General features: G+C 40.2%; 1 protein-coding gene across 4 annotated transcripts in view; it reads right to left on the bottom strand.

Annotated features, from left to right (window-relative positions):
• The window catches only part of MYO5B (myosin VB), a 565,409-nt gene that overhangs the window by 249,009 nt on the left and 290,552 nt on the right, over positions 1-25,848 (bottom strand). For all 4 annotated transcript variants that reach the window (XM_069104353.1, XM_069104327.1, XM_069104336.1 and 1 more), the window contains 3 exons: positions 20,206-20,349; positions 14,342-14,423; positions 4,573-4,680 (listed from right to left, as the gene is read on the bottom strand). In XM_069104353.1, the coding sequence (XP_068960454.1) occupies positions 4,573-4,680; positions 14,342-14,423; positions 20,206-20,349 (334 nt within the window). The remainder of the gene's footprint in view (positions 1-4,572; positions 4,681-14,341; positions 14,424-20,205; positions 20,350-25,848) is intronic.

The raw sequence follows: 25,848 nt of genomic DNA, 5'->3' as shown, positions 1-25,848 counted from the left end.
CGACAAGGTGAAGATACATATCCATTTCTGGGAGCAACGCTTTAAGATGGACACTGAGACATAAGAAATATTCTAAAAAGAGTGACTAGGGTGATGATGATGATGAGGGTCCTGGAAACCGGGTCATACAATATTTTTTAAGGAAAGCTGAGATTCTAAATATTACCAGGGCCAATGGATGAAAGGCATATAGGAAGGCAGATTTTGACTCAGTATAAGAATGTTTTAATAACCGTGGAGGTTCAAAAACAGAATAGGTTTCTTTTTTTCTTTTAGGAGGCAATCAAGGTTAAGTGACTTGCCTAGGGTCATACAACTAGTAAGTGTCTGAGGCCTGATTTGAACTCAGGTCCTCCTGACTCCAAGGCTAGTTCTCTATCCACTGAACTATCCAGCTGCTCCAAATAGGTTTGTCTTTAATGTAGCATGACCTTCCTGGAGGTAGTCATCCAGCCTCCACTGGTACCTTTGCCAGAAGACATTACAGATTCTTGTACTGGTTGAGAAACAGGATTATACAACATGGAAGGTCCAGAATCATATGATTTTACGCTCTCTAAGATTCTCCTGAATGTAGAAGCCTATAAAAAAATCCATGGGTAAGAAAAAAAGAAAAGCAATAAGGAATTGGGCACATTCAATCTAGTGCAAGAGTCCCCTGACTCTTGTGCGCATACCTCCTTCACAGGTGCAGATCTCAATCCAACTGCACTTTGTCATTTTGTGGGATTCTTGCCCATCACTTTGTGATCATCTTCTCTACAGGATCTGCCCAGTGACCTGGAGCTTGTGCTCTGATTCTTTCCTATTACTGTATGGACTTCAGAGGTATATGAAAAGAGAGAGGCTCACTAAGGAGTGGACAACCACGTGGTGTCCCTAGAGTCTTAGAGCATTTTTAAGCTATTCATGCTAAGAAATGCACTAAGATTTTGGTATATATAGTTATATATGTATATGCAACTGGAAATTGCAGGGATGCCCATCAATTGGGTAATGGCTGGAGAAGTTGTGGTATGTGATTGTGATGGAATACTACTGTGCTATAAGAAATGATGAGCTCAATGATTTTAGAAAAATAAGGGATACCACAACGTTTGTGTGACAATGAACTTCGACAGTAGACTGGCCTCTTCTCAGCAATGCAAGATTATAAGACAACTCCAAAAGACTGATGTTGGAAAGAGATGTCCACATCCAGGGAAGGAACTACAGAGTCTGACAGCAGATTCAAGCAAAACTACCTGCTCTCTTTCTTTTTCTTGTTTGGTTTTGTTTCCTCTTTCCCATTCTTCATTCCATCGGTTATAAGCCCTCTTTACAACCTGACTAATGTTTAATGGGAAGGTATTTGCAGATCCTATATTTGATTGCATGCTGCCATGGCAGGTGGGAGGGACATGGAGGGGGAGAAAATTTGAAACTCAAGGGATTGTGAAACTGAATCTTGTAAACTAAAAGTAAACAAACAAATTAATAAAAAAAAGAAAAATACAGAAAGACTTGAAAGAAATAATGAAGAATAAAATGAGCAGAACCAAGAGAACACAGTGATAGTAATATTGTTTTAAGAATGACTTTGAGCAAATAATTTATTTTGTCTAATATAAATACCCAAATTAACTATAAGGGATATATGAAGAAAGACACTATCTGCATCCAGAGAAAGAACTGATAAACAGAAGTATGTGTAGATAATTGTGTGTGTGTATTTGTGTCTAATGGTAGCTATCTCTAGGGCAGGGGATGGAGGGGGAGCGAATAAAAAAAATTACATGATAATTTTGTTGTGTATTTGTTGTACAGAGTGGATTTGCAGTTTCATGTACAATCATCTTTTTTTATTGTACTATTTTATGAAAATGCTTTTTTTATTCCACAAATAAAAAAAATTTAGAAAGATTTTTGGTATACCTGACATTTTAGTTACTGTTCACTTAGGTCTGTCAGCAATAACCCAATTCTAAAGCTCTACACTAGATTCAATCATCTTGCAGAGAATGCTGCCTCCCCCAGTACCAGCTCACACTTTCTGCTCAGCAGGACTGCCACAAAGACAGTTTTTAAGAGCCTTGTCTCTTTCCTGACAAGCAGAAGGTAATGCTAGGGGTCAGTCATGTCATGTGCCTTCATACCCTTCCAACTTGTATCTCTCTCCCTGCATCTCCTGGCTAAAAGGGCACAAGAGGAGAGGCCTGGAGTGGTGGTGATGGGAAATGCAGAAGGGGACATGAGGGAAGGAGAACAAGTTAAATCTATCCTTCAGTTACTAGGAACACTGAACAGTGTCTGCTGACTTTAGCAGCTGAGACATCAATTATCCTCTCTCCTTACATAGGGATCTGCTTGCTGTACAATATCCAGACCTCATTCCAAGCTAAAGAATGCAACCCTGGGTTAGCCATGTGGACCAGTCAGTCCAATTCATCATGCTTTCTTCAACAAGTACATTGTTGGGGGTGACCAAAGTTCAGAAGTACATGTCAACATCCTCAACTTCCCTACTGGGGATAAACTATGGACAAATTTAATGGAAGCTCTCTCTTCACAAATCCCTCCCCCCATTTTGGCCAAGGCAACTTCTTGGTTGTAGGAGATTTCCAGAATTACTTCTGTTCCCATTGAAGTGAAAATTACCCTCTGTTTTAATTACAATAAAACTGAATCATAATGAACATAGTTTTGATGATTGCAATTAGGAATTTAAAAGCCATAGTAATAACAGAGTATCATCCTCTGGCTCTCACAGAACTACACATGGCACTGCAAAGAAGATTTGAGGACCATATTCTAGAAACTCCTGTCTGACAACGTCACGAGGAAGCCTGTCAGAGCAATAAAGGTTCAAGAAGAATTAGTGAGTAATGGAATTTTTAAATTAGAAAAAGTCCTAGTGGGGCCGGCTAGGTGGCACAGTTAAAAGAGCACCGGCCCTGGAGTCAGGAGGACCTGAGTTCATATCCGGCCTCAGACACCTAACACAAAAACTAGCTGTATGACCTTGGACAAGTCACTTAACCCCAATTGCCCTATCTTGCCCCCTCCAAAATAAAAAAAAAAAAGGAAAAGGTCCTAGTGTTCATCTTAGAAGGTAGCCTAGAGTAATGGATAGACAAAATGCTGAAAATGGAGTCGGGAAAGAGCTAACTTTCAATCTTTCTTCTAAAACTTACTATCCATGTTTCCCTGAGCAAGTCATTTACTTCTCTGGGCCTCAGTTTCCTCATCTGTAAAATGAGGTTAATCATATGTAAAGGACTATAAAATGTTAGCGATTATAATTATTATTACTATAATTATACAGTTCTTGGAGAAGGAAATGGCAAACCACTCCAATGTCTTTGCCAAGAAAAAGGCATTGCAGAGAGTCAGATATGATTGAAATAACTCAACAACAAATACAGTCCAACCTCCATGTTTTATATAAGAGGAATTTGTGGTCCAGAGAAGAGAAATCACTTGGTGAATGGCAAAGCCAAGAGAAGAATAAGGAGACCCACGATCTTAGTCTTCAAATAACTGAAGACATAGCTTATGGAAGAGGTGTTAGAATTAGCCTATTTGGGGGCGGCTAGGGGGCTCAGTGAATAGAGCACCAGCCCTGGAGTCAGTAGGACCTGAGTTCAAATTCAGCCTCAGATACTTAATATTTACTGGCTGTGTGATCTTGGGCAAGTCACTTAACCCCAATTGCCTTACCTCCCACCCACCCCCACACCCCAAAAAAAGAATGAGATTATTTGTCTCCAAAAGGCAAAACAAGGACCAATGAGTGGAAGTCACAGAGAGGCCGATTTTTGTTCAACATGAAGAAATGCATTTAAGCAATCAGAGGGGCTTGCCAACAATGAAACAAGGTGGATTCATGAAGGACACGAGGAGGGAGATTACTCTCTGTTACTGAGAGTCCTGAAATGGGGGCTGGATGACAATCTGTTAAGATCTATTCTAGGAGGATTTCCTTCACCCTCCTAGTTGAAAGACTGGACTTGATAAACTCTAAAGGTCTCTACCGTCTCAAAGATTCCCTGTGATTCCAAATTCTGGGTCTCCTAAGAATTGGTTTAGTTTTTTTTTTTTTTCCAGTGTGCTGCTTCTAAACCCAGGCTTTGATGACGAGATGCAGAATATTAATCAATCTCACTGAAGATTTGTTTTATACTTCAGGGAATAAGAAACGATTTCTGAGTGACTACAAGAACTCCTGAACTTTGCTGCCTCTGTAAGTAGAGGCTGTAACCTAGAAACCCTGGAATCCTAGCTCTGGAGTCTTTCAAATTTAGGGAAAGGAAAAGGACATCCCTTCTCCAAGATTATCTCCCCTGTGATGTTTTATAAGATACTCTCCCCCTTCAATTCTCCTTCTTCCCCTACCCACCTCCCTAAAAAAAAAGAAACTGGGTGGCTAGGTGGTACAGTGAATAGAGAACCTGTCCTGTAGTCAGGAGGACCTGGGCTCAGATCCAGCCTCAGACACTTAACACAAAAGTTAGCCATGTGACCTTGGGCAAGTCACTTAACCCCAACTGCCCTCCAAAAAAATAGCGAAAAAACAAAGAAACAAAACCTTACCAAGAAGAGTGAAGGCCTGTCTGGTTTTCTCAAAGTCTTCTGCATCATCCACACCTTCAATAGATGTGTCTCTTCCTTGAGCAACATAGAAAAAGTCCTCAGCACATGCTATTGTGGGGGGTGGGAGGGAGAGAAAGAGCATAAAAGTTGCATCAGGAAAATGTCATCTTCACATGCAATTTTCATGTTACAGCCCAACAGGATCTCTCCTCTTTTTACATCTTTCTCCAAGAATTTTATTTCCATTACTAGCAGGCACAAGAGTTACAAAGTACAGGTGACGTCTGATTCACACACATTGAAAGAATGGGGAGAGGACTGGATAATATGAAATAGCAAATAACATCTTGTACTAATTAAAAGTAGTCCTTTAAGCAAATATTACCCATAACAAAAAGTAAGACTGTGAATTTTCTCTTTACAGGAGTCAGAAATGATGATGATGATGTTTTATTCTTATTTTTATATTTGACTGAGTTCAGAGAGAAATGATCCTGAGATGAGTTAATTTTTCCTATTATTCTTTTACATTTAATATTTGTCAGACCGATTTTTGTAACTGAAATTGTTGAATGTTGGTTCATTCTCTGTAGACTCAGAACCATCTTCAGGAAAACTTGAACAGCGGGAAGAATGCTGGGGATGACACGCACTTCTTTCTGCCCTTAGATGTTTTTTAATTCTTCTCCTAGCTCTTTACTTTGAAATTTTTTCATTATATGTAATTGGAGATTAAGTGTATTCACTATGATAACATCTATTAAGAACATTCTTCTTGGGGCGGCTAGGTGGTGCAGTGAGTAAGAGCACCAGCCCCAGAGTCGGGAGGACCTGGGATCGGTTCCAGCCTCACACCCACACCCACACACACAACACTGGCCATGTAACCTTGGGCAAGTTACTTAACCCCAATTGCTTAAAAAAAACATTCTTATATTTTTATGGATCATATGGATAACGGTAGGTAAAGTTTCATCTGTAACAATACTTTGGTTCCAATAGAGACTATTTAGAGAAATTTGTCTATTTATGAAAGATAATGATTTGGATATATAATTCTGGCCTCCTGATCACATTTTTCAAAGTATCAATAGGGCAGCTAGATTGCACAGTGGATAGAGTACCAGCCCAGGAGTCAGAAAGATTCAAGTTCAAATCTGGCCTCAGACACTTAGCAGCTATGTGATCCTGAACAAGTCACTTGCCTCAGTTTCCTCATCTGTGAAATGAGCTGGAGAAGGAAATGGCAAACCACTCCAGTATATTTGCCAAGAAAACCCTAAGTGGGGTCACTGAGAGTCAGACATGACTGAAACAACTCAATAAGAAGTATCAACAGGTTTTCCATTTCTGCAACATGAAGTCAAATACTGCACAGTTTCTACCATTTCCCTACATAATCTGAACTGATCAGCAAGTCCAGGCTGCCAAAGGATACCCTTTCTTCATTTCTGCTGGCAATGACTTGGTGATGAATTGCTTTCTTAAGTCCTCTTTTCCACAAACAAACCTTCATGACTCAACAATGTTTTCAGCACTTCTTTGTAGACTCAGTTAATGTGGATGGTGCCCAAGGAAGACCTTTCCTTTCCACTCTTCTATCTTAGCTGTTTCATAGGTTCCATCTGGAAATAAATCACCTTCAGGTACATGTGACAGGTCCTATGGCATGTACCTGTTGTCAGTGTTTTAATTCTTCTCAGTGAAGAGTTGTCCATACTGAAAGTGTTTTGGTAAGCATTTAACCTGATTACCATGTGCTGAGGATGCCTAGAGCAGAGATTTTTAATCTTTTTTTTGGGTAATGGACTCCTTTGGTAGTCCAATGAGGCCTACGGACATCTTATAATAATAATATTTTTAAGTGTATAAAATAAAATGGGATTACCAAGGAAACTAATTATGTTGAAATATAGGATCAAAAATATTTTAAAAATACAAATTTATAGACCCCTGATCTATAGGCAGAGTTATATAGTGACTAGAGCAGTGGACTTCGGAGTCAAGAAGATCCCTCTATCTATCTGTCTCTTGATCTGTCTGTGTTTGTCTGTCTCTCCCTCTTTCTCTCTTGCACTTTCTCTCATTCTCTCATCCCCCCCATTTTTCCATTGTTGTTGTTCAGTCATTTTTCAGTCATTCTCAACATTTTCTGATACCATTTGGGGTTTTCTTGGCAAAGATACTGGAGTGATTTGTCATTTCCTTCTCCAGCTCATTTTACAGATGAGGAAACTGAGATGAAAGGATTAAGTGACTTGCCCAGGGTCACACAATTAGTGTCTGAGGCCAGATTTGAACTCTGGAAGATGAATCTTCCTGATTCCAGGCCCAGCACTCTAACCACTGTGCCTAGCTGTCCCATTTTCACTTTAATGGCAAATTTCCCAGTTACCAAGGTCTATCACACTTCCTATAACTTATTTTGCCTAAAGATTAGAATATCTATCACCAAATAATTTAGGTTAAAGTAACAATAAGGTTTTATTTTAATTAAATTTTATGTTTATTTTTAGTTTACATCATTCATTTCCACAAGATTTTGAGTTACAAATTTTCTCCCCATCTTTCCCCTACCCACCACCCCAAAATAGCAATCTCACTGTATACTCCCTCCCCCAATCTGCTCTATCCTATATCTTCCCCCATCCCCTCTCCAACTTTCCAGTAGAGCAAGATGGATCTCCATCCTCCAGTGCCTGTATATCTTATTTCCCAGTTGCACATAAATAATAATAATAATATATTTTTTAAACATTTTATTTTAAAACTTTGAATTCCAGATTCTTTCCCTTCCTCCCTTGTCACCCACCCACCCTTACTGGAAAGATAAGCAATTCAATACAGGTTGTATGTGTGTAGCTATGCAAAACATTTTCATAGTGGATATATTGTGAAAGACTGACTATATTTCCCTCCATCCTATCCCGCCCCTCACTTGTTCTATTCTCTACCTTGACCCTGTCCCTTTTCAAAAGTGTGTGCTTCTAACTACCCTCCTCCCCCAACCTGCCCTCCCCTCCATCATCCCCCAACAATAAGTTTTAATCAAATTATCATGATCCTGTATCCATTTTTCTTATTGATGCGTACAGCAGTGCTTTAATATCACTTAATGTTGTTGCAGAACCCTTATCACAGAGAACTGAGAGGAATGAGAATGCCATAAACAAGAGAATGGTAGAGCTGAAGACCAGAAGATGCCATTGTTCTAGTTCTGTGAAGTCCTGCAGTATGGAGGTGCCAGGTACCAGAGTGGAAAAGGAAAAGCTGCCATGATATGGAGGAATAACCAAAATAAGCTTCATCTTACCACATTATCTTGCCCTGAGTGGATCACTGTGATCTAGAGTTCATTTGGATCTGAGCCACATTAAGACCTTGCGGTGAGGGTGAGCTCTAAGTTTAAATTTCATATGCATGGTGGGGGAGGAGAGCATCGCTTCCTGTCCATTATGCTGTCCCAAATGGAATCTCCTGACAGTGCTTAACACTGCAGATGCACTGTCTCCTCAACTGTCAATCAAATCCAATTAGGGGGTTGATTCAGAGGACTGAGAAAGGAAGAACTTCCAAAGGGAATTGCATTGAGACACTTGAGAACAGGAATAGATGTTACTGTTCTAGTTGCCATCAATAATAATGACAAGTATTTATATAATGTTTTAAGGTTTGTTCCTGAGCTCAAATATGGCCTCAGACACTACTGGCTGTGTGACACTGGACAAGTCACTTAACCCTATTTGCCTCAGTTTCCTCATCTGTAAAATGAGCTGGAGAGGGAAATGGCAAATCACTCCAGTATCTTTGACAAGAAAACCCCAAATTTGGTCCTGAAGAGTCAGACACAACTGAAACAACTGAACAACAATTTAAGGTTTGCAAAGCAATGTATGTGTTTTCTCATTGGCTCATCAGAACAACCCTTTGAGATAGGTGCTATTATGATCACCTCTTTACTGATGAGGAAACTGAGGCAGAGGAAGGTTAAGTGACTTGCCCAGGATCACAAAGCTAGTAAGAGTCTAAGGGTGTATCTAAACTCAGGACTTCCTGGCTCCAAGTCTAATGCTCTATACATATCATCACCTAAGTGAAGACTCCTCTGGACCAGGGTCTGGCAGTGACTCTTGGTCTGAGGTCTGAATGAGATCTTCTCACATGATGCCTGTAGGTCACCTCTTGAGCCTTATGCCCCTCCCCACAACAACTGTCCTGTGACCACAGGTAATGAAATCAGGTCAAAATGACAACATTGTATTACAAAGCTACTCAAGTCTTTCTAGGAAAAGAAAAAGGGAAATGGGATTTTAAAAAAAATTATTTATATTGGAGACAAAAAAGGAAATGAGTTGGGCTTATCTACCAGTAAAGTGGGATATTTTCAAGCAGGGAGAAAAATAGAACCTTTTCCTGCCCTTCTAAAAGATAGTGGGATGGAGACCTGCTTAGCTCCATGTACTATGTATTTAAGATGCTAAACAAGTACACATAGAGAGGAAAAGATGGGGAGAAAATAAAGGATGAAGAAGGAAAGGAAGCAGGGGACAAGGAAGAATGTGGGGGACAGTAAAAAGCGAGAGGACAGGGGAAGGGAAGAGAAGGGAGCAGGGTGCTAAGTGCTGCTTCTGCTGCTAAGTGTCTGAGATGGGATTCAGATCCTTCAGATTCCAAGTCCAATGGCTCTATCCACTATACCACACTGCTGGTGATGGAGTTGTAGGCAAGGCTTCTATCTCTCTATGTGCTGTGTTCCAATGTAAGACTTAACATTGCATTCCTTCCATTTCAAGATGGAAAAAGAACAAGAAGAGATGGAAGGGGAGGAGAAGAAAAAGAGGATGAAGAAGGGAAGACAGCAATGGAGAGAAGAGGAGAAGAAAGGGAAAAATACCCCAAAAGAGGTCATCTTTGTATTGCAAATAAACACTCAGGATATTTAATGTGAAAGAATATTCATTTTCTATGTCTTTCTAAATTCAATACACATACAAAGACATTTTATATTGAAGTTTTATGTCGATAAGAAAAATGGTATCACACTCAGCTCACTGGATGTCAATTACTACATATTGACAATGACTAAGAAATGATAATCCCCTTCAATAACTTCTTCCATGAACTGAATTTTAGTTTCTAAATTAGAAAAATCCTTAAGTCTTCCCTCTCTCACAATCCCCTTCTGCAAGTAGTTTCCAAATCTCATCACCTCTACCACCATCATATCTCCAGCATCTGCCCCTCTCCTTCCATTCACAAGGCCACCACCCTGATTCGGACCTTCCATTCTTTGTCTCCTCTATGTACACTGAATGGCAAAGACCAAGCGCTTACTTCATGCCGATTTTTTTCTCCTCTCACTTGAACATTTGCAACAACCTTTTAATTGCTCTTCTTTCCAGTCTCTTTTCTCCAATCCATCCTCCACACAGCAGGTAAAATAATCTTCCCAAATCACAGTCTGAGCATGTCATTTCCTTCTCCGAGAACCCTCTGAAGCATGTTATTGCCCACAGGATGAAATCTAAACTGTTGAGCTTGACATTTTAAGCCTATTACAATCTGGCTTCAGTCTCCTTTCCCAGACTTGTATTCATTATTCCTTTTTATATATTCTAGTTCTAGCGAAAATGGCCTCTTTTCTGTTCTCCAAAATATGTGCTCGGTCCCCATTGCCCATTTCTGAACTGTACCATTGTATCCTCAAATCCCAGGTCTCCTTTAGGGCTGTTTCTGTGCTAAGACAATGCTTTTCCTGATCCACTCAGTTGTCATTACTCTTGCCCTCTTCTTCCTCCTCCAATTATTAGACACATATTTACATATTGCACCGTCTTCCATACCCCATTTTGTGTTTTGTTTTTATGTCCTCAGTGATTAGTATATGTTTGCTGAATTAGATTAGATATGGAGAATCTATGAAACAGTGAGCAGTCAGATAGCACTCACCATGTTTAAAGGCTCAAAGGTTTACAGATTTAGAACTGGAAGGAGCCTTGGAGATCATTGAACCCACTCCCCTCATTTTACAGATGAAACTCAGGACCAGAAAGGTTAAATACTTTCCCAGAGTTACTCTGCTGCTAAGTGTCGAAGATGGAATTTAAACCCTTCAGATTCCAAGTCCAGTGGTTCTGTCCACTATACCACACTGCTACTGATTGAGTTGTAGTACAGGCTTCTATCTCTCTATGTGCTGTGTTCCAATGTTGGACTTAACATTTCACTCCATGGAGAAGAATGGAGAAAAGACAAGAGGACATGGAACAATGAAAATGCATCCTTATCTGGGTAGGGTAAAAGAAGATGATCATACCCAAATGACTTTCAGAAATATACTCACATGCTCTCTTCGCTTCTTCTCATGATGGTGAGTCTTACTAGTGTTATTTTTATAACTTAAGGACAGAAAGTACATTTTATGAGGAGTAGAAAAGGATGCTATAAAGGGATAAAGATTCTCATCGGACCCATCAGCAGTTACTTGGGTGGCTACTTGTGGTTACTAATCACACAGACACATTATTACTGTAGATTAACAAAGGCAGATGCCTGAAACCACATAGACAATCTACTTGTAATGTCTTAAGAAAGCTTTATTGTCAGGGCACAAAAGCACAGTAAAGGATCCTCATTTAGTTCCAAGATCCTCTTGGACGGCAAATCATAGTACAGAAGTGTGAGTTACTGATAAACTTATGTTGTTTTGGACTATTTTACCCAGAAGCCCAAAGATCTCTGCATGACTCCAAGGCAGACATCATGAAAAAGTCATTTTTCCACATCAATACACTGCATAAGTGGAAAAGAATTAAGACTATTTGTTTCCTATTACTTTAAAGTTGTACTGGGGACAAAATGACCCAATTATCCCCAAATTGGTATCACTGTTATTTGCTCATTTCATACAAAATAAGTCCTTTGGAATAATATTTCCCTTTGTCACAAAAGCACCACCACCACCACTTCCCTTGGATAGCAAGGAACGAGGCATGAATTAAACTTTGTTTTTCTAATCACTATCTTCTGGCCTAACTACAATGGTCCTGCTGGGGAGAACTTGGTATCCTATAAGTATGTTGCCATCATTTGTTCAACAGGTATCTACTGATTACCCAGCCTCCTGGAATAGAAACTTTGATGTCACCTTTAATTCTTCTTCCTCATTTCTCATAACTAATCAGTCCACAAGTCCTACTGATTACACCTCTGTAACATTTCTCACATCTGGCCCCTCTTCTGTTCCCACTGACACTGCCCTGATACAGGCCCTCACTGGCAAACACCTGTATTACTGAAATAGCCTCCTAACTCATCTTTCTTTATCCACTCATTTACCTCCAATCTGTTCTTTATGCCACTGTCAGAATAATCCTTCTTAAGCACTGATCTGGCCATGACATTCCTTTCCCCACTGTGTAAACTTTCTCTAGCATCTAATGCTTTCCACAACCTGCTACCTTCCTGTTCTGTCACTATCTCCCACACACTCTACATGCTCGTCACAGCAGACTAATCAAGAAACATTTGTTAAATGCTCACTCTTTCAAGCATGCACTAGATGCTGGGGGCACAGATTTATCAGTGAGACTGTCCCAACTTCCAAGGAACATATGGGAGGAGGGGAGAAGGCATGTTCATAGATAAATAAATACATGAAGTGTATAAGATACATAGAGTGTGATTCTGAGCAGTGAGATTAGCAACTAAGGAGAATCAGGAAGATTTTTTAGAAGATGGACTTGATCTTATCATGGAAAGGAGCTAAGAATTACAAAAAGAGAAATGAAGAAAGTGAGTGTGTCAGGCATGGAGGGGGGAGAAAGTGTGGAGCAGGGGGAGGTAGTCTTTGCAAAAACATGAATGCAGAGGGAGAATGTTATACATGAGTCACAGCAAATAGGTCAGTACGGCTTGAGTGCTGAGTGTGTGATGGAGAGTAATACGTAACTAGTTTGGAAAGGCAGGTCAGAGCCAGACTATGAAGGTCCAATAGAGTAGTCCATATTTTATTGTAGAGGTAATGATAGGGAACCACTGAAACTTTCTGAACAGGAAAGTGACATAGTCAAGTCTGCATGAGAAATAGCATAGTGGCTGTGTGGAATATAGAACTGAGAGAGGGAGAGACCAGATGGATGCTTGCCAAAAAAAAATAATAACACCCACCTACACAAAGTTATGATTCAAGGTCAACATTCCAAAAGCATAAGCTTAATATAAGATGTAACTCCTAAGTCTTTTGTTCCCTCACACCTGACAGGAGCCTCTTTTGTGATGGCTAGTGAGTAGCTGGCCAGTAGTATTTGATAAAGCTCACTTGGGAGGAGGAAAATCCTGGAAGAACAAATTTTGGTCCCAGATTTTGAGTCAGGTTTGTCTCTCTGGCTCTTAACCCGAGGAAGCAAAACCCCAAAGCTTCCCCAGACTGCTCCCCTAATGCTGACGCCTCTGAAGTGCTGGCTTTTCTTTTTTTGTCAAACACCTGCAATGACTCATCCTGCTGGCCAGGCCTAAAGAGACACTTTCTGTTGTTGATTCTTCTCCCCTGTCTGCCAGGGCATGGGTGTCCAAAATAGCTGCATGCAGCTCAGGATAGATCAGATACCATTGTCGTCCCAGCTAAAGCTCACCCTTCCGCGTATTCATTGCTCTACAGCTGCCTTTTATCTTCACTGCCACTGTTTGCATTTTATAAACATGATTTTTGAGATTCATCGAGTTCTTAATAGAAGGCACAATTCACATGCATTCTCAGTCCTCCACTCTCTTTCCTCTTCCCTTCCTTCCCTCTCTCCCTCTCCTCCCCTTCCCTTTCCTCCCTTCCCTTCCCCCCTTCCCTTCCCCTGTCTTTTCATCCTTTTCTCTTTCCTTTCTATCTGTCTCTCTCTTCTCACACCTGTGTATGTTTTCGAAGCCTTTATGGTAAGGAGATCCTCCTTCCAATGCCTAAATGTAATGTCTGCTACAGCAACCACAAAGATTACTATGTTTTATATTATACAGTGATTTCTGTTCTTTGTAGCACCTTCCCTTCACTTATGTGATCCTCTCAATGGCTCTTTTCTCCAGCATCATGTAAGCTCTCTGGGGGCAGAAACTGATTAATTTTTGATTGTGTATTACCAGTGCCAAGCATAGCAATCCATTAATAAATGCTTACTGAATCACTGATAGGTAGGAAGGTTATTATTATGCTCATTTTATAAATGAGGCAAATGAGGCTCTCAGAGTTCCCCAAGGTCAGTTAGACAGCAGCAGAGACTTGTCCTATGGCATCCCAGAGTCATAGGTCTAGAGGCAGAACAACTTCAGAGACCATCTAACTCAATCTACTCTTTTTATCATGTATTTTCCATTGTTAAACATTTATCTTCTCTTTTTCTCCTCCAAGGGAAAAAAAAAGAAAAAACCCACTACTAATAATATGCATAGTCAAGCAAAACAAATTCTCCCATTGACCATGGCCAAAAAGATACGTCTCAGTCTACATCACCTCACAGTCAGCAGCTGGGTAGAATTCTTCTAATTCCCTCATTTTACAGAAAATAAAATTAAGGTCCAAGGTCACAAAGGCAACAAGGGTCACAGGAACCTTTGAAACCGCCAACTCCAGAATCAGCACTCTTTCCGCCATAGCTTTCTGGATAGACCAGGAATCTTGACTAGTACACCAACTGGTAGTCGACTGAGGTGTGAAAATCAGCTTAATGCCATGAGAGCAGCCATTTGGAGTTCTGGTTTCCCAATATGCAACAGGGCTACTTACTGAGTGCAAGCTCTTTAAACTCTGGAAGGCTGGCTGCTGCACAGAGCTGATAGAAGATGTGGTAATTTCTTTCTTCATCTGCCTGAAGGAGGAAAACAAAAAAGAAAGTTAAGCTGTTTGAGGGCAAGCCACCACCAACATTCTTCCTTTACCTATTTTCCATATCACATCCAACGGCGAGGGCAGTCCCCCTCACTTCCTGTTCCACCATTCTCTCCACATTCTGCTCTCAGACCCAAATGGTCCATTCTCCATCAAGGATCAATCTTTCATCCACAATCTGTTGAAATGACTCTATGCATTAAATGAATTTGATTCTCAGCTCTAAATAACCTATCAATGCCATTTAATGAAAGACCGTGTTAATCAGCACGACAGATTCTTATTTATTATCTGCCATATGCAAGATACTGTGCATGAAATGGTTTAAGGTATAGGAGGACTCTGTCCACTGTTCCCAAATAGCTTACACCTTGGCTGGAGGAAGAAAAGAAAAACACAAGAGGGGTGGCTAGGTGGCACAGTGAACACAGCACTGGCCCTGGAGTCAGGAGGACCTGAGTTCAAATCCGGCCTCATATACTTAACATAAAAACTAGCTATGTGACCTTGGGCAAGTCCCTTAACTCCAATTGCCCTGTCTCCCCCCCTCCAAAAAGCAACAATAAAAAAGAGAAGTTATTATCTGACAAGAGCCAAATGAAAAGGTTATGGGATTTCAAAGGAGACAAAAATCATTTGTGGTCTGGGTAATCATAGAAAACTTAATGGAGTTAGTGGAACTTAGTGGAAGTTAGGCAGGATTTAGAGAGATGGAATAGAGAGCTAAGGGTCTTCCAGAGAGGACTGACACGTAGAGGAGCTCAGCTGCCATAAGGAACCACAGATGTTTAGGCAATAAGGCAGTCAATTTGGCCAAAGTAAAAATAAGATCGCATTCATTCCCTCAACTTGTTCACCCATGACTTTGTTGTCATCATCTTGCAACCTGGCTCACAAACCCACAACTTGACTCACACTACTCTCCCAGGTACCAACAATTCTTTAATTGCTCAAACTCTGTACCTGGCCTCATCATTGCTGAGCTCTCTGCAACTTTCGACACTGTTATGTTCTCTTCCTGCATGTTCTCTCCTCCACTGGATTGTTTGATGCTGTTTTTTGTGGGGATCTTCCTTTGCCTGCTGCTTCGCAGTCTCCTCTGTGCAATCATTACCTATCCATCCCCAAGCAATGTCCTGGACTGCTTTCTTATTCTACACGTTCTCTGTTGGCAGTCTCATCTGCTTGCATGGGTTCAAATATCATCTCTAAGAAGGAGACTCCCAAGCCCAACCAGTCCAATGCCCTAATTTTACAGAACGGCAAATTAAGACCAAGGAAAGTTAAGTAATGATGATAACAATAGCTAACATTTATATAGCACTGTGCTTGACAATGATTATCTTAGTTGGTCCTTCCAACAACCCTGGGAAATAGGTGTTATTATTATCCCTACTTTACAGAGAGAAAACTAAGGCAAACAGAAATCCTGTGATTTGCACAGGGTTTCCACAGAGGTAGGAAACGTCAGAAATGTGACATGAACCCAGGTCTTCTGACTTCAGGTCCAGTTCTCATTTCATTGTATCATGCTGGTTCCCAAACCAAGACTTGTGTTGATCGATCGTTTCCCTAATAGCTCTCTCTGCTGCCTGCAAGCGCCAGGGCATGTTTGCATCAAAACAGAACACATGGAGAATTAACACATCCTTCATTCTGTATATTTTATTAGGACAAATGTAGCCTATTTGAATATAGGATAAAAATTACCTCACCCCTGAAAGGACCTCAGGAATCATCTAGTCCAATCCTCTCATTTTGCAGATGAGGACACAAGCCTAGAGAGTAGAAGCGATTTGCTTCAGGAGTCCACATGGCTGAGCTGGGAGTAGAACTCAGGTCCTGTGACTCAACATTTAGCATTACAAATTCAGAGCTCTTTCTATCATGGCATAAGGGAAAGAAGGAAAACAAGAGGCTGGAGCATAGCACACGACAATCACTGTGAAAGCCTGCAGTAAGTGCACACTGTTGACAAAGGTGCCATGGACACTACTGGGAAATGAAACCCAAACACACCAGGAAATAGGGCTGCCAACCCCAAGTCTGAGGAACGCTGGGCAAAGGCCCAAGGAAGAACAGGCTCTTTCCATCTGGTCGTCTGAGCCCCAGCATAGTCTTTGCCCAGAAGAGCTAGAAGTTTATGGGCCAGGCCAGGGGATCTAGAAACAGCCCAGTCTGAAGCTCCAGCTGGATTTCCACTGCCAGAAGCAGATTCCCAGACCACTGGCATCCATCATGTGCCAGGCTGGCACAGGTGCCAGAGACCTCCATCCCCGAAAAGCTGGATACCTGATTGCTAAAAGCTCCACAAAAAACCCATAAAAGATAAATCCAGCATCCCAAATCTAAGGCATTTTGTGAGCAAAGGGGAAAAGACTAGTCAGACCAGTTCTGCGGGTGGGAAGGGATGGGAGGGAATTGTGTATAAAAATAAAGAGGGTAAAAATTTAATTAACTTTCCTATTTTTTTCACCAAGGAATAATGAGAATAAAAAGAAAGAATTTAGGGGAAAAGATTCACATTTCCCAGGGCCTCACATGGTCCATTGAATCTGGCAGGTGCTACTTTCCCAGACTCTTTACTGGATGGTACAGTGGGAAGAAAATTGGTTCTAGAAACAGAGGACCTTTGGGTGAAATCCCAACTTTGACAATTACTATCTATGTGGCCTTAGAAAAATCATATCACCTCACCAGCCTCAATTTCCTTATCTGTCAAAGAAGATAACTGAAAGAGATGACATATAGGGTCCCCTTCTGTGCCATATCTATGCTGCATCTATGATGCCCCACCCTCTAACTCTGGGTACATCCCAAAGCTCTGATCTAGGTCCTATTTTCTCTGTTATCATATTAACTCCCATGGGTCTGATAATCATCTCGACTGAGATGTCTACCACATCTATACATGCAGTCCCAGTCTTTCTCCTGAGCTTCAGTCCCTTTTCACCTCCTACCCTAGAAGACATTTCCCATTGGATGTCCCACAGATATCTCAAACTCCAAAGGTCCTTTTTGCCTCTTGAATCCTCTGCCCACTTATCTCTCTTCCTAACATATCTACTTCTCTCTACGGTACCACCATCATTCCAGTCACCCAGGTTCATGACCTCAGTCTTTCTTGACTCTCATTCTCCATCTTCTTCTATATCTAATCCATTTATAAGTTGTGTCCATGTCATTTCCAGTGAAGCTATTCTTAATCAACCCTCCCTCACTTTTTCTCTCTCTCCCTCATTTTCCCTTTGGCAGTCTGCTAAAGCCTTCTCAGAATAATGTTGTTAAATGTAGACATAGGATTACTAAGGAAATCTATTATATTGAAATGAAATTATCAAAATATTTTTTAAAAATAAGTCCACAAACTCTGAATTAAGAATTTTTCTCTACAAAACTAAGAAAACACTCCACACAGTAACAGCAATATTATAATAATAACCAACTATGACAGACTTAGCTACTTTGATCAATACAATGATCCATAACAATTTCAAAGAACTTATGATAAAAAATGCTATTCACCACCACCAAAGAGAGAACTGATGGACTGAATGCAGATTGAAGCATATTTTTTCTTTGTTTTTCTTGCATTCCCCTCCCCCTAATTGCCCCCTAAACATGGCTATGTGGAAATGTTTTGCATGACTTCATATGTATAATGAGTATCATATTTCTGGCCTTTTCAAAGCATAGGGAAAGGGATGGATGGAGGGAGAGAATTTGAAATTCAAAGTAAACATTTTAAATGGAAAAAAGCATCTCTACTCTAAAGCATCTCTAATATTCATTCACTTCTCTCCACTGGCATAGCTTCTACCCCAATTTAGTCTCTCAAGACCTCCTACCAAGACTACCACAGTGTCAACTACTTGAACTCCCTTCCTCCAGACTCTCTCTTCTCCAATCCATTGTCCAAACAGTGAGCAAAGTGATTATTTGTAAAGCATCATCATTTGCCTGCTCACAAAACTTCAGTGACTCCTTATAGCCTCTAATATAAAAGATAGATAGCTTCTGTTTGGCTTTTAAACTCCTTCACAATTTGTCTCCAGCCTACCTTTCCTGGTATAGTACACATATCTCTTCTAATTTCATTTTACTTTGGAGGCAAACTGGTCAAACTTACTATGATGTATTCATAGTATTCCATCTCCATTTCCATACCTTTCTACAGGCTGCCCTGTATTTTGGGAATAAATTTCCTCCTCAACATTCTCCCTCTTAGAAACTTTAGCTTTCTTTCTTTTTTTTTTTTTTTTTGCATTTAGCTCCTACATGAGAGGCCTTTTCTGATCCCCTCAGTTGCTAGTCACATCCCCTCCAAGAAATTACATTGGGGTGTGTGTGTCTGTGTGTATTGTGTACCATGCTAACTTAGTTATAACACTTTAACAAATGAAAAAACTGAGTCACTGGTAAATGTCAGAATAAATGATTATGCTTCTACCTTAAATCAAGGGAGCTTGTGATATTTCCTAGTTCTCTTCAGTTCTCTGAATGATGGGTCTGCTCTCTAGCCCCTGGATTTGATTTGCTTCCTGGCCTTGGAAAAGTTTCTTTGCCTCCTTCAAGAAGCCTTGCTTGAATAAATGTGCCCTACTATATGTGTCTTAAATACCATGGTTTCTTCTTGTTCATGTTTTCTCTCTCTCTCTCTCTCTCTCTCTCTCTCTCTCTCTCTCTCTCTCTTTCTCTCTCTCTCTCTCTCTCCTGTATGTGAATAAAAACACAAAAATAAGGGGCAGCTAGGTGCCACAGTGAATAGAGCACTGGCACCGGAGTCAGAAGGATCTGAGTTCAAATGCGGCCTCAGACACTTCACACTTCTACGAGGGCAAATCACTTAACCCCAATTGCCCTGCCTTCCACCCCTCCAAAAATAAAAAAAACAAAAAAAAAAACTCAACCCACAAAAATGGAGTTGCATTATGTTGGGAGAAATATGGTCACATAAAAGTTTATTCATATATACATATATGTAGATATAAACTTATATATAAAACTGTATTTCTCCTAACATAACAGACCTCCTTTGGGCAGGGGTTATTTCTTTTTGTGTTATATCACCAACACCCAGAACAAACCTGACACATAGCAGTCTCTTAGTAAATATTCCCTAATTAATTGCATTTAGAGATCTCATTGAAAAAGCCCTAAATGGCATCATTCACTGTAGTGGCAACCACACTGGCATCCCCAGGATGGCTGCTAGCACAGGTTCTTAGATCTGCTTTACTAGGAAAGATAGTTGTTCAAGGGGTCAACAATCTTTTTAAATTACATTTATTAGTTTAGGGGAAAAGTCAGCACCCTGAGCTTCAGAGAAAATATAGACAAAGAAAATAGAAAAATACAAGCAGAGAAATAAAGACCAATAGCAAATAAATAAATAAAGACCAAGACCAGGGCAATACACAGATAGCTACCAGAGAGAGAAGCACCAAGATCTGGGTTTTTTCAAAGCTGGGGGGGGGGGGGGGAAGAATGGGCAGGGTGCCTTAATGGCTACCCAGAGTTTTATCTGGTCAGATCACAAGAACACTCTTCCAATGAGTGTGCCCCAAAGCAAAATGCTAACCTCTTCTTCAGGGTCAGAGGGCATCACAGCCCTCCTGACCCACTGCCTTATTACAAAGCAACAAAAGTTGTGGACCTTCCTGAAAAACAAGCGTCCCCTAATCAAGCTTCCCTTAATGGGCTCTGGATGAGAACTATTAATGGGCTGGAAAGATCTTATATCCCATTAACATTACACTCACCTGAAAGACAACTCTGGACTTTTCCAGTAGGTAGGTCCTCATGTTGGCCCCAATGATGTGGTGTCTTTTATCAAATCCAATCTGGATGTATTTTCCAAATCGACTACTGTTGTCATTTCGAGTGGTTTTAGCATTTCCAATGGCCTGTTTGAAAAAGAGATAAAACATTTTACAAAAAAAAAAAACAAATCTAACCTGTCTTTGGAGTTAGATGCCATTTTGGAGACATACAATAATATAAACATCCCACATTTATATTATTCACATTATATTTATATTTTTACATTTATTTTTTTAAATCTATATTATTTATTTTATAAATTTTTTATTTTTATATTATTTATTTTTTATATTATTACATTACATCACATTATATTTACACTATATTTATGATATAAAGATATTATACATCTTTTCACTTTACAAAAGTGCCTTCTTTACAACCCTGTCTATGGTTGAAGGCTGTTGTTTGCCCTTTTCTTGAAGAGAACTTTGACATCAGGGAGGCGATGCCATGGCATGCAAATGAATGAGATTTAAGTGAGAGAGAGAGCTGTACAAGGTCACCGGCATCCCCTTCTCCTCCTGAGCCATGTGGACCCCGGGGCCAGATACAGATCAGGAAGACTGGAGATGCCCCCACAGTTAAAGGCAATAGTATAACTATTGTTATCTCAATTCACTCAAGTTATTCAACAATCATCCAGTAAGTAATTATTAGGTATCTCCTGTGAGCAGAGCACTGCCCTAAGTCTCAGGGAAGACAAATGCAAAGCCAAAGCAACAAGCATTTTATCAAGCACTTAGGGAGGGGAGAGGAGGAATCAGAATTTATGTAGCGCCAACAATGGCAGGTTTTGTGCTCAACAATTTTTTTTACAACTGTTATCTATTTCACCCTCACAACAAGCCTGTGAGGTAGGTGCTATTATTATCCCCATTTTCCAGTGGAGGTCCTGAATCAAGCAGAGGTGAATAACTTGCCCAAAGTCACACAGCTATTAAGTGTCTGAGGCCACATTTGAATTCAGGTCTTCTTGATTCCATACCCAGGGCTCTAGCCACTACACCACCATCTCCTTATTCTATAACAGGTACTGAACTAAGTCCTGCAAAGTTCAGACTAGACCATAATGTAAAGTTTAGATGAGACACTGTCCCTGCCAGTGTGGAGTTTACTTATGAACAGGCTCAGAAATGTTAACTGACTTGCCGGGGCAGCTAGGTGGCGCAGTGCATAGAGCACCAGCCCTGGAGTCAGGAGGACCTGAGTTCAAATCCGGCCTCAGACACTTAACACAAAAACTAGCCATGTGACCTTGGGCAAGTCACTTAACCCCAACTGCCTTCCAAAAAGAAAAAAAAACTGACTTGCCCAAGGTCACAGGGCTCCTGAAGGGTGAAATCAGGACTTGAACCAAGGTAGATGACTAAGCCCACTGCTCCAAACAAATTTATAATGCCAAGAACTTAGGAGAGAAAATCCATCAAGACCCTTTCTTGGGCAGTGACAGCTGTATGTCAAAGCATTGGGAACTGATGAAAACATGAATGGTGAAGTGACCAGGCTCACTTCTTAAATATTCGCAGGTTACATGATATGACATAGAGAGAGAGTTTCACCAGAATTGTGAAGACGTTGCTATTTTCCATGTCTTTTCTTCCTAATGTGTTCAAAGAGCTCCCAAACACTATCATTTCCCAACTTCAGTCAGTCTAAAGTCACTCAAGAAATGGTATTAATAGCCTGATACCCTAACCATAGTACTTTTATTCAAACATTTACTATGCTGGATGCTGAAGCATATACAATTTAGAGAAGACAGTCCTTGCTCTCATGGAACTTACATACAAGTTACTATATATGACATATGAACAAGTAACTAAAAAAACCTGATACGTAAATGTGTAGGAAAAGTTAAAATAAGGTGGTATCCAAAAAGAAAAAAAGTCACTAAGAATTGAAATCATCAAGACAGACTGTAAAGGAAGTGACAAGTGATAAGATTTAAAGTTAATTGTTGCTGTTCAGTCATCCCTCTTCATGATCCCATTGGGCGTTTTCTTGGCAAAGATACTGTAGTGGTTTGCCATTTCCTTTGCCAGTTCATTTGATAGATGAGGAAATTGAGGCAAACAGGGTTAAGTGACTTGCTCAGGGTCACACAGCTAGTAATGGTTTGAGGCCAGATTTGAACTCAGGAAAATAAGTCTTTCTGACTCCAGGTCTGTCACTCTATCCATTGTGCCACCTACCTGCCCTTAAAGTTAGTTAGGAATTCAATTTAAAAAGTGGCTGAGGAAAAAGTAGGCCCTTGTAAACAAAGGGAATAGTACTGAACATATGTGAATATGTTGGTACCTAAGCCAAAGTGGCTTAGAAATATTACAGGGTTAACCCAATAACTGAACATAAATAACTAGTTTAAAACACCAAAGAAGGTGACATATTCATTACCTCCTATAAAAGGAAGGCAGCATGGTTTAATAGGAAGAACACTGGCTTTGCAGTCAAAAGACCTGGATTCAAATACTAGTGCTGCTACTTACTATGTGACTTCGGGGAGTTCCATCACCTCTCCAGGACTTCGTTTCCTTATCTGCAAAATGATAGGGTCGCATGATGAAACATGCTGTCCCCTTCTGACATAGAAATGATAGACTCAGGGTACAGACTGAATGAAGCAGAAGTGTGTATGTGTGTGTGTGTGTGTGTGTGTGTGTGCGCGCATGCACGCATGCATGTGTGCGTGTGTATTTCAAGTAAGGCCAACGCTGGAATTCGTTTTGCCTGACTATGCATATTTGTTTGGTTTTACTTTTTCTTCTTTTTTGCCCGTGAGGGAGAGAAAAAGAGATTTTTTCTTCACTGAAAAAAAAATAAATTTTAAAAAACGATAAGGTTGGAGCAGCTGATTTCGAAAGTTCTTTCCAATTCTAAATTCTCTGATCCAAAACTCCACACCCCGCCCCCTGTGGTATTTGGTAGATAATCTTATTCTATGCTACAGAAAACACTTTGTAAACATCATAGCCCATAAGTAAATGAATTACTTATTATCATGTAAACTAAGGCATTCATTTAACCATTACTGAATAGCTGCTATATGTCTAGTACTGAACCAAGAAAAAATAGCTCATAGTCATATAGCACTTTAAAGTTTACAAAGTTACTCACACACAATTCCTTGTATGGAACAAAAAAAATATACTAGTAAATCACCTCTCTCCTTAGTGTAACTGGGGTGGCAGCATCTACCCAAGAAGCAACAAATGAAAAATAATAAAACACTATCTGAACTAGTGGTAGATGGTATTATTCTTGTATATCATTCATATATATATATATATTACTCCTATCTCATTTTTACATCACATACATTTCCCAATATATCCCTCCTCCCTCATTTTTCTATAAAGCAAGGTTTTATAGCAAAGAATAGAAGCAAGAGAAAAAAAAACAGATCAGCAAAGTTAAACAACATATGAAAGAAGGCTGACACCAGGGTTCCACATCCAGTCTCCCGCTGCTGCAAAGGGGAGAGAGGGAGGGGTGGGGTGCTTTTACAAATCTCTTCTTTGGGTTCAAGCTTGCTTATTATACTTTCTTAGCAATCAGTTTTGATTATTTTGTTGCTGTTATTCTTTCCATTTATATTGTCATAGTAATTGTGCATATTGTTTCTCTGGGTCTGCTTTCTCCATTTTGTATCAATTCACATGAGTCTTCTCATACTTCTCTGCATTCATCATATTGATTGTTTCTTATAGCACAGTAATATATTTTTTTTGCTTTTTGGAGGACAATTGGGGTTAAGTGACTTGCCCAAGGTCACATGGCTAATTTTTGTGTTAAGCGTCTGAGGCCGGATTTGAACTCAGGTCCTCCTGACTCCAGGGCCGGTGCTCTATTCACTGTGCCACCTAGCCGCCCCCACAGTAATATTCTTATGTGTGCTATTTTTTGTTTGTTTGTTTTTTGGAAGGGGCAATTGGGAGTAAGTGATTTGCCCAAGGTCACATGGCTAGTAAGTGTTAAGTGTCTGAGGCTGGATTTGAACTCAGATCCTCCTGACTCCAGGGCAGGTGCTCTATTCACTTCGCCACCTAACCACCCCACATGCTATTTATAATATACCAATAGGAAGTATTGTTGATGTGCCTAGTTGGGCACATTTATTTAATGAAAGCTTTTTGAAGCAAGTAAAGAGCTTTATCCAAGACCAGGAAGTGAATCAAAACCAACACTGAGAGAAGGGACCCAGTATCCAAAGACCCAAAGAGAGCTAGGATATGCCAAATGCTTCCTTGATGCAAAGTACAAGAGGGTTTATTCACTCCAACTCCCATTTATCTACCTTTCTCTATTGCCTCAGTTTTTTTTTTAAAGCAATTGGGGTTAAGTAACTTGCTCAAGGTTACACAGCCAGGTGTTTCTGGGTGTGGTGCTGAGTATCTGAGCCCAGATTTGATCCAGGTCATCCCGACACTGGAGCCAGTGCTCTTACTCGCTGAGCCACCTGGCCGCCCCTAAGCAATTGGGGTTAAGTAACTTGCTCAAGGTTACACGGCCAGGTGTTTCTGGGTGGGTGCTAAGTGTCTGAGCCCTGATTCGATCCCCAGGTCTTCTCAACACTGGAGCCAGTGCTCTTACTCGCTGTGCTACCTGGCCACCCCTACTGCCTCAGTTTCCTAATTTTTAAAAGGTTAATATTATATTCAATGTCATATCTAATACAGTAGCAAATGAAAAATGTTTGCAAACTGCTTTGAAAATTTCATATAAGGCTACATAAACATCAGGAATATTTATTGTTGTCTTTCCAATGGTTAGACTACTTGCTTTCCCCTAACTCAAAACATAACCTAATTTATTAAAGATATCCTATGATCACTTTTAATGGGACACACCACCGCTACCTCTAACTTGAATTTTACTACAGATGACTGGAAACACTATAATCTCTAAAAGATATTCATGTGAATACCACTACAATCCCTTCTTAATAAAAACAATCAAACGAAAACAAATGAAAATTACAATTTTTTTTCAACAGACGGAAGCCCCAAAATGCAATGCATAAATTCTGGACTTAGGATATTAACTTTTGGCATCTACAGCTCCCAAAGCAACAGAAGGAAAATAAAGGAAAGAAGGAACATAATGAACCAACATCATCTTGATCTGATCTATTATTATTTTTTACTCAAATGCATCACAGAAACAATACCATTCCACAAAACCCCAATTTCCTTTTACAGTATGAACACCTTGACCATATTACCAGAAATGAAGCTTGGTGCCAAGGACGGTACATGGAAATGGAGTAAGGATGTATTCTAGCCTTGGCTAGTTTACCAAAGACTTTTCCTCAAAGCAGCACATTGGCTAATTCCATATGAATTCCAATTAGAGAAACCAAAGATAAAGTTTTGGCATTAAGGGTGAAAAAGATGACCCAAGATCCCTTCAGGAGTTCATATATGGGGGTCCAGGCCATTCTCTGCCAGTCCCTTCAGGATTAAGGGGGCTTTGTGGAAGAGATGGTACTCCAGGTTATTATATGGCTTCCAGAGCACAGGGTTGTCTTTCCCCCACCAAAAGTAATTTTCATTTAGTGTTTTTTAAAGTTTTGAGTTCTA

Source organism: Petaurus breviceps, unplaced genomic scaffold, assembly GCF_028583685.1.
Source record: "Petaurus breviceps papuanus isolate PSGF00001 unplaced genomic scaffold, PetGlider_PUasm1.0 131, whole genome shotgun sequence".
NCBI lineage: Eukaryota > Metazoa > Chordata > Mammalia > Diprotodontia > Petauridae > Petaurus > Petaurus breviceps.
This window is presented reverse-complemented; position numbering and strand designations above follow the sequence as displayed.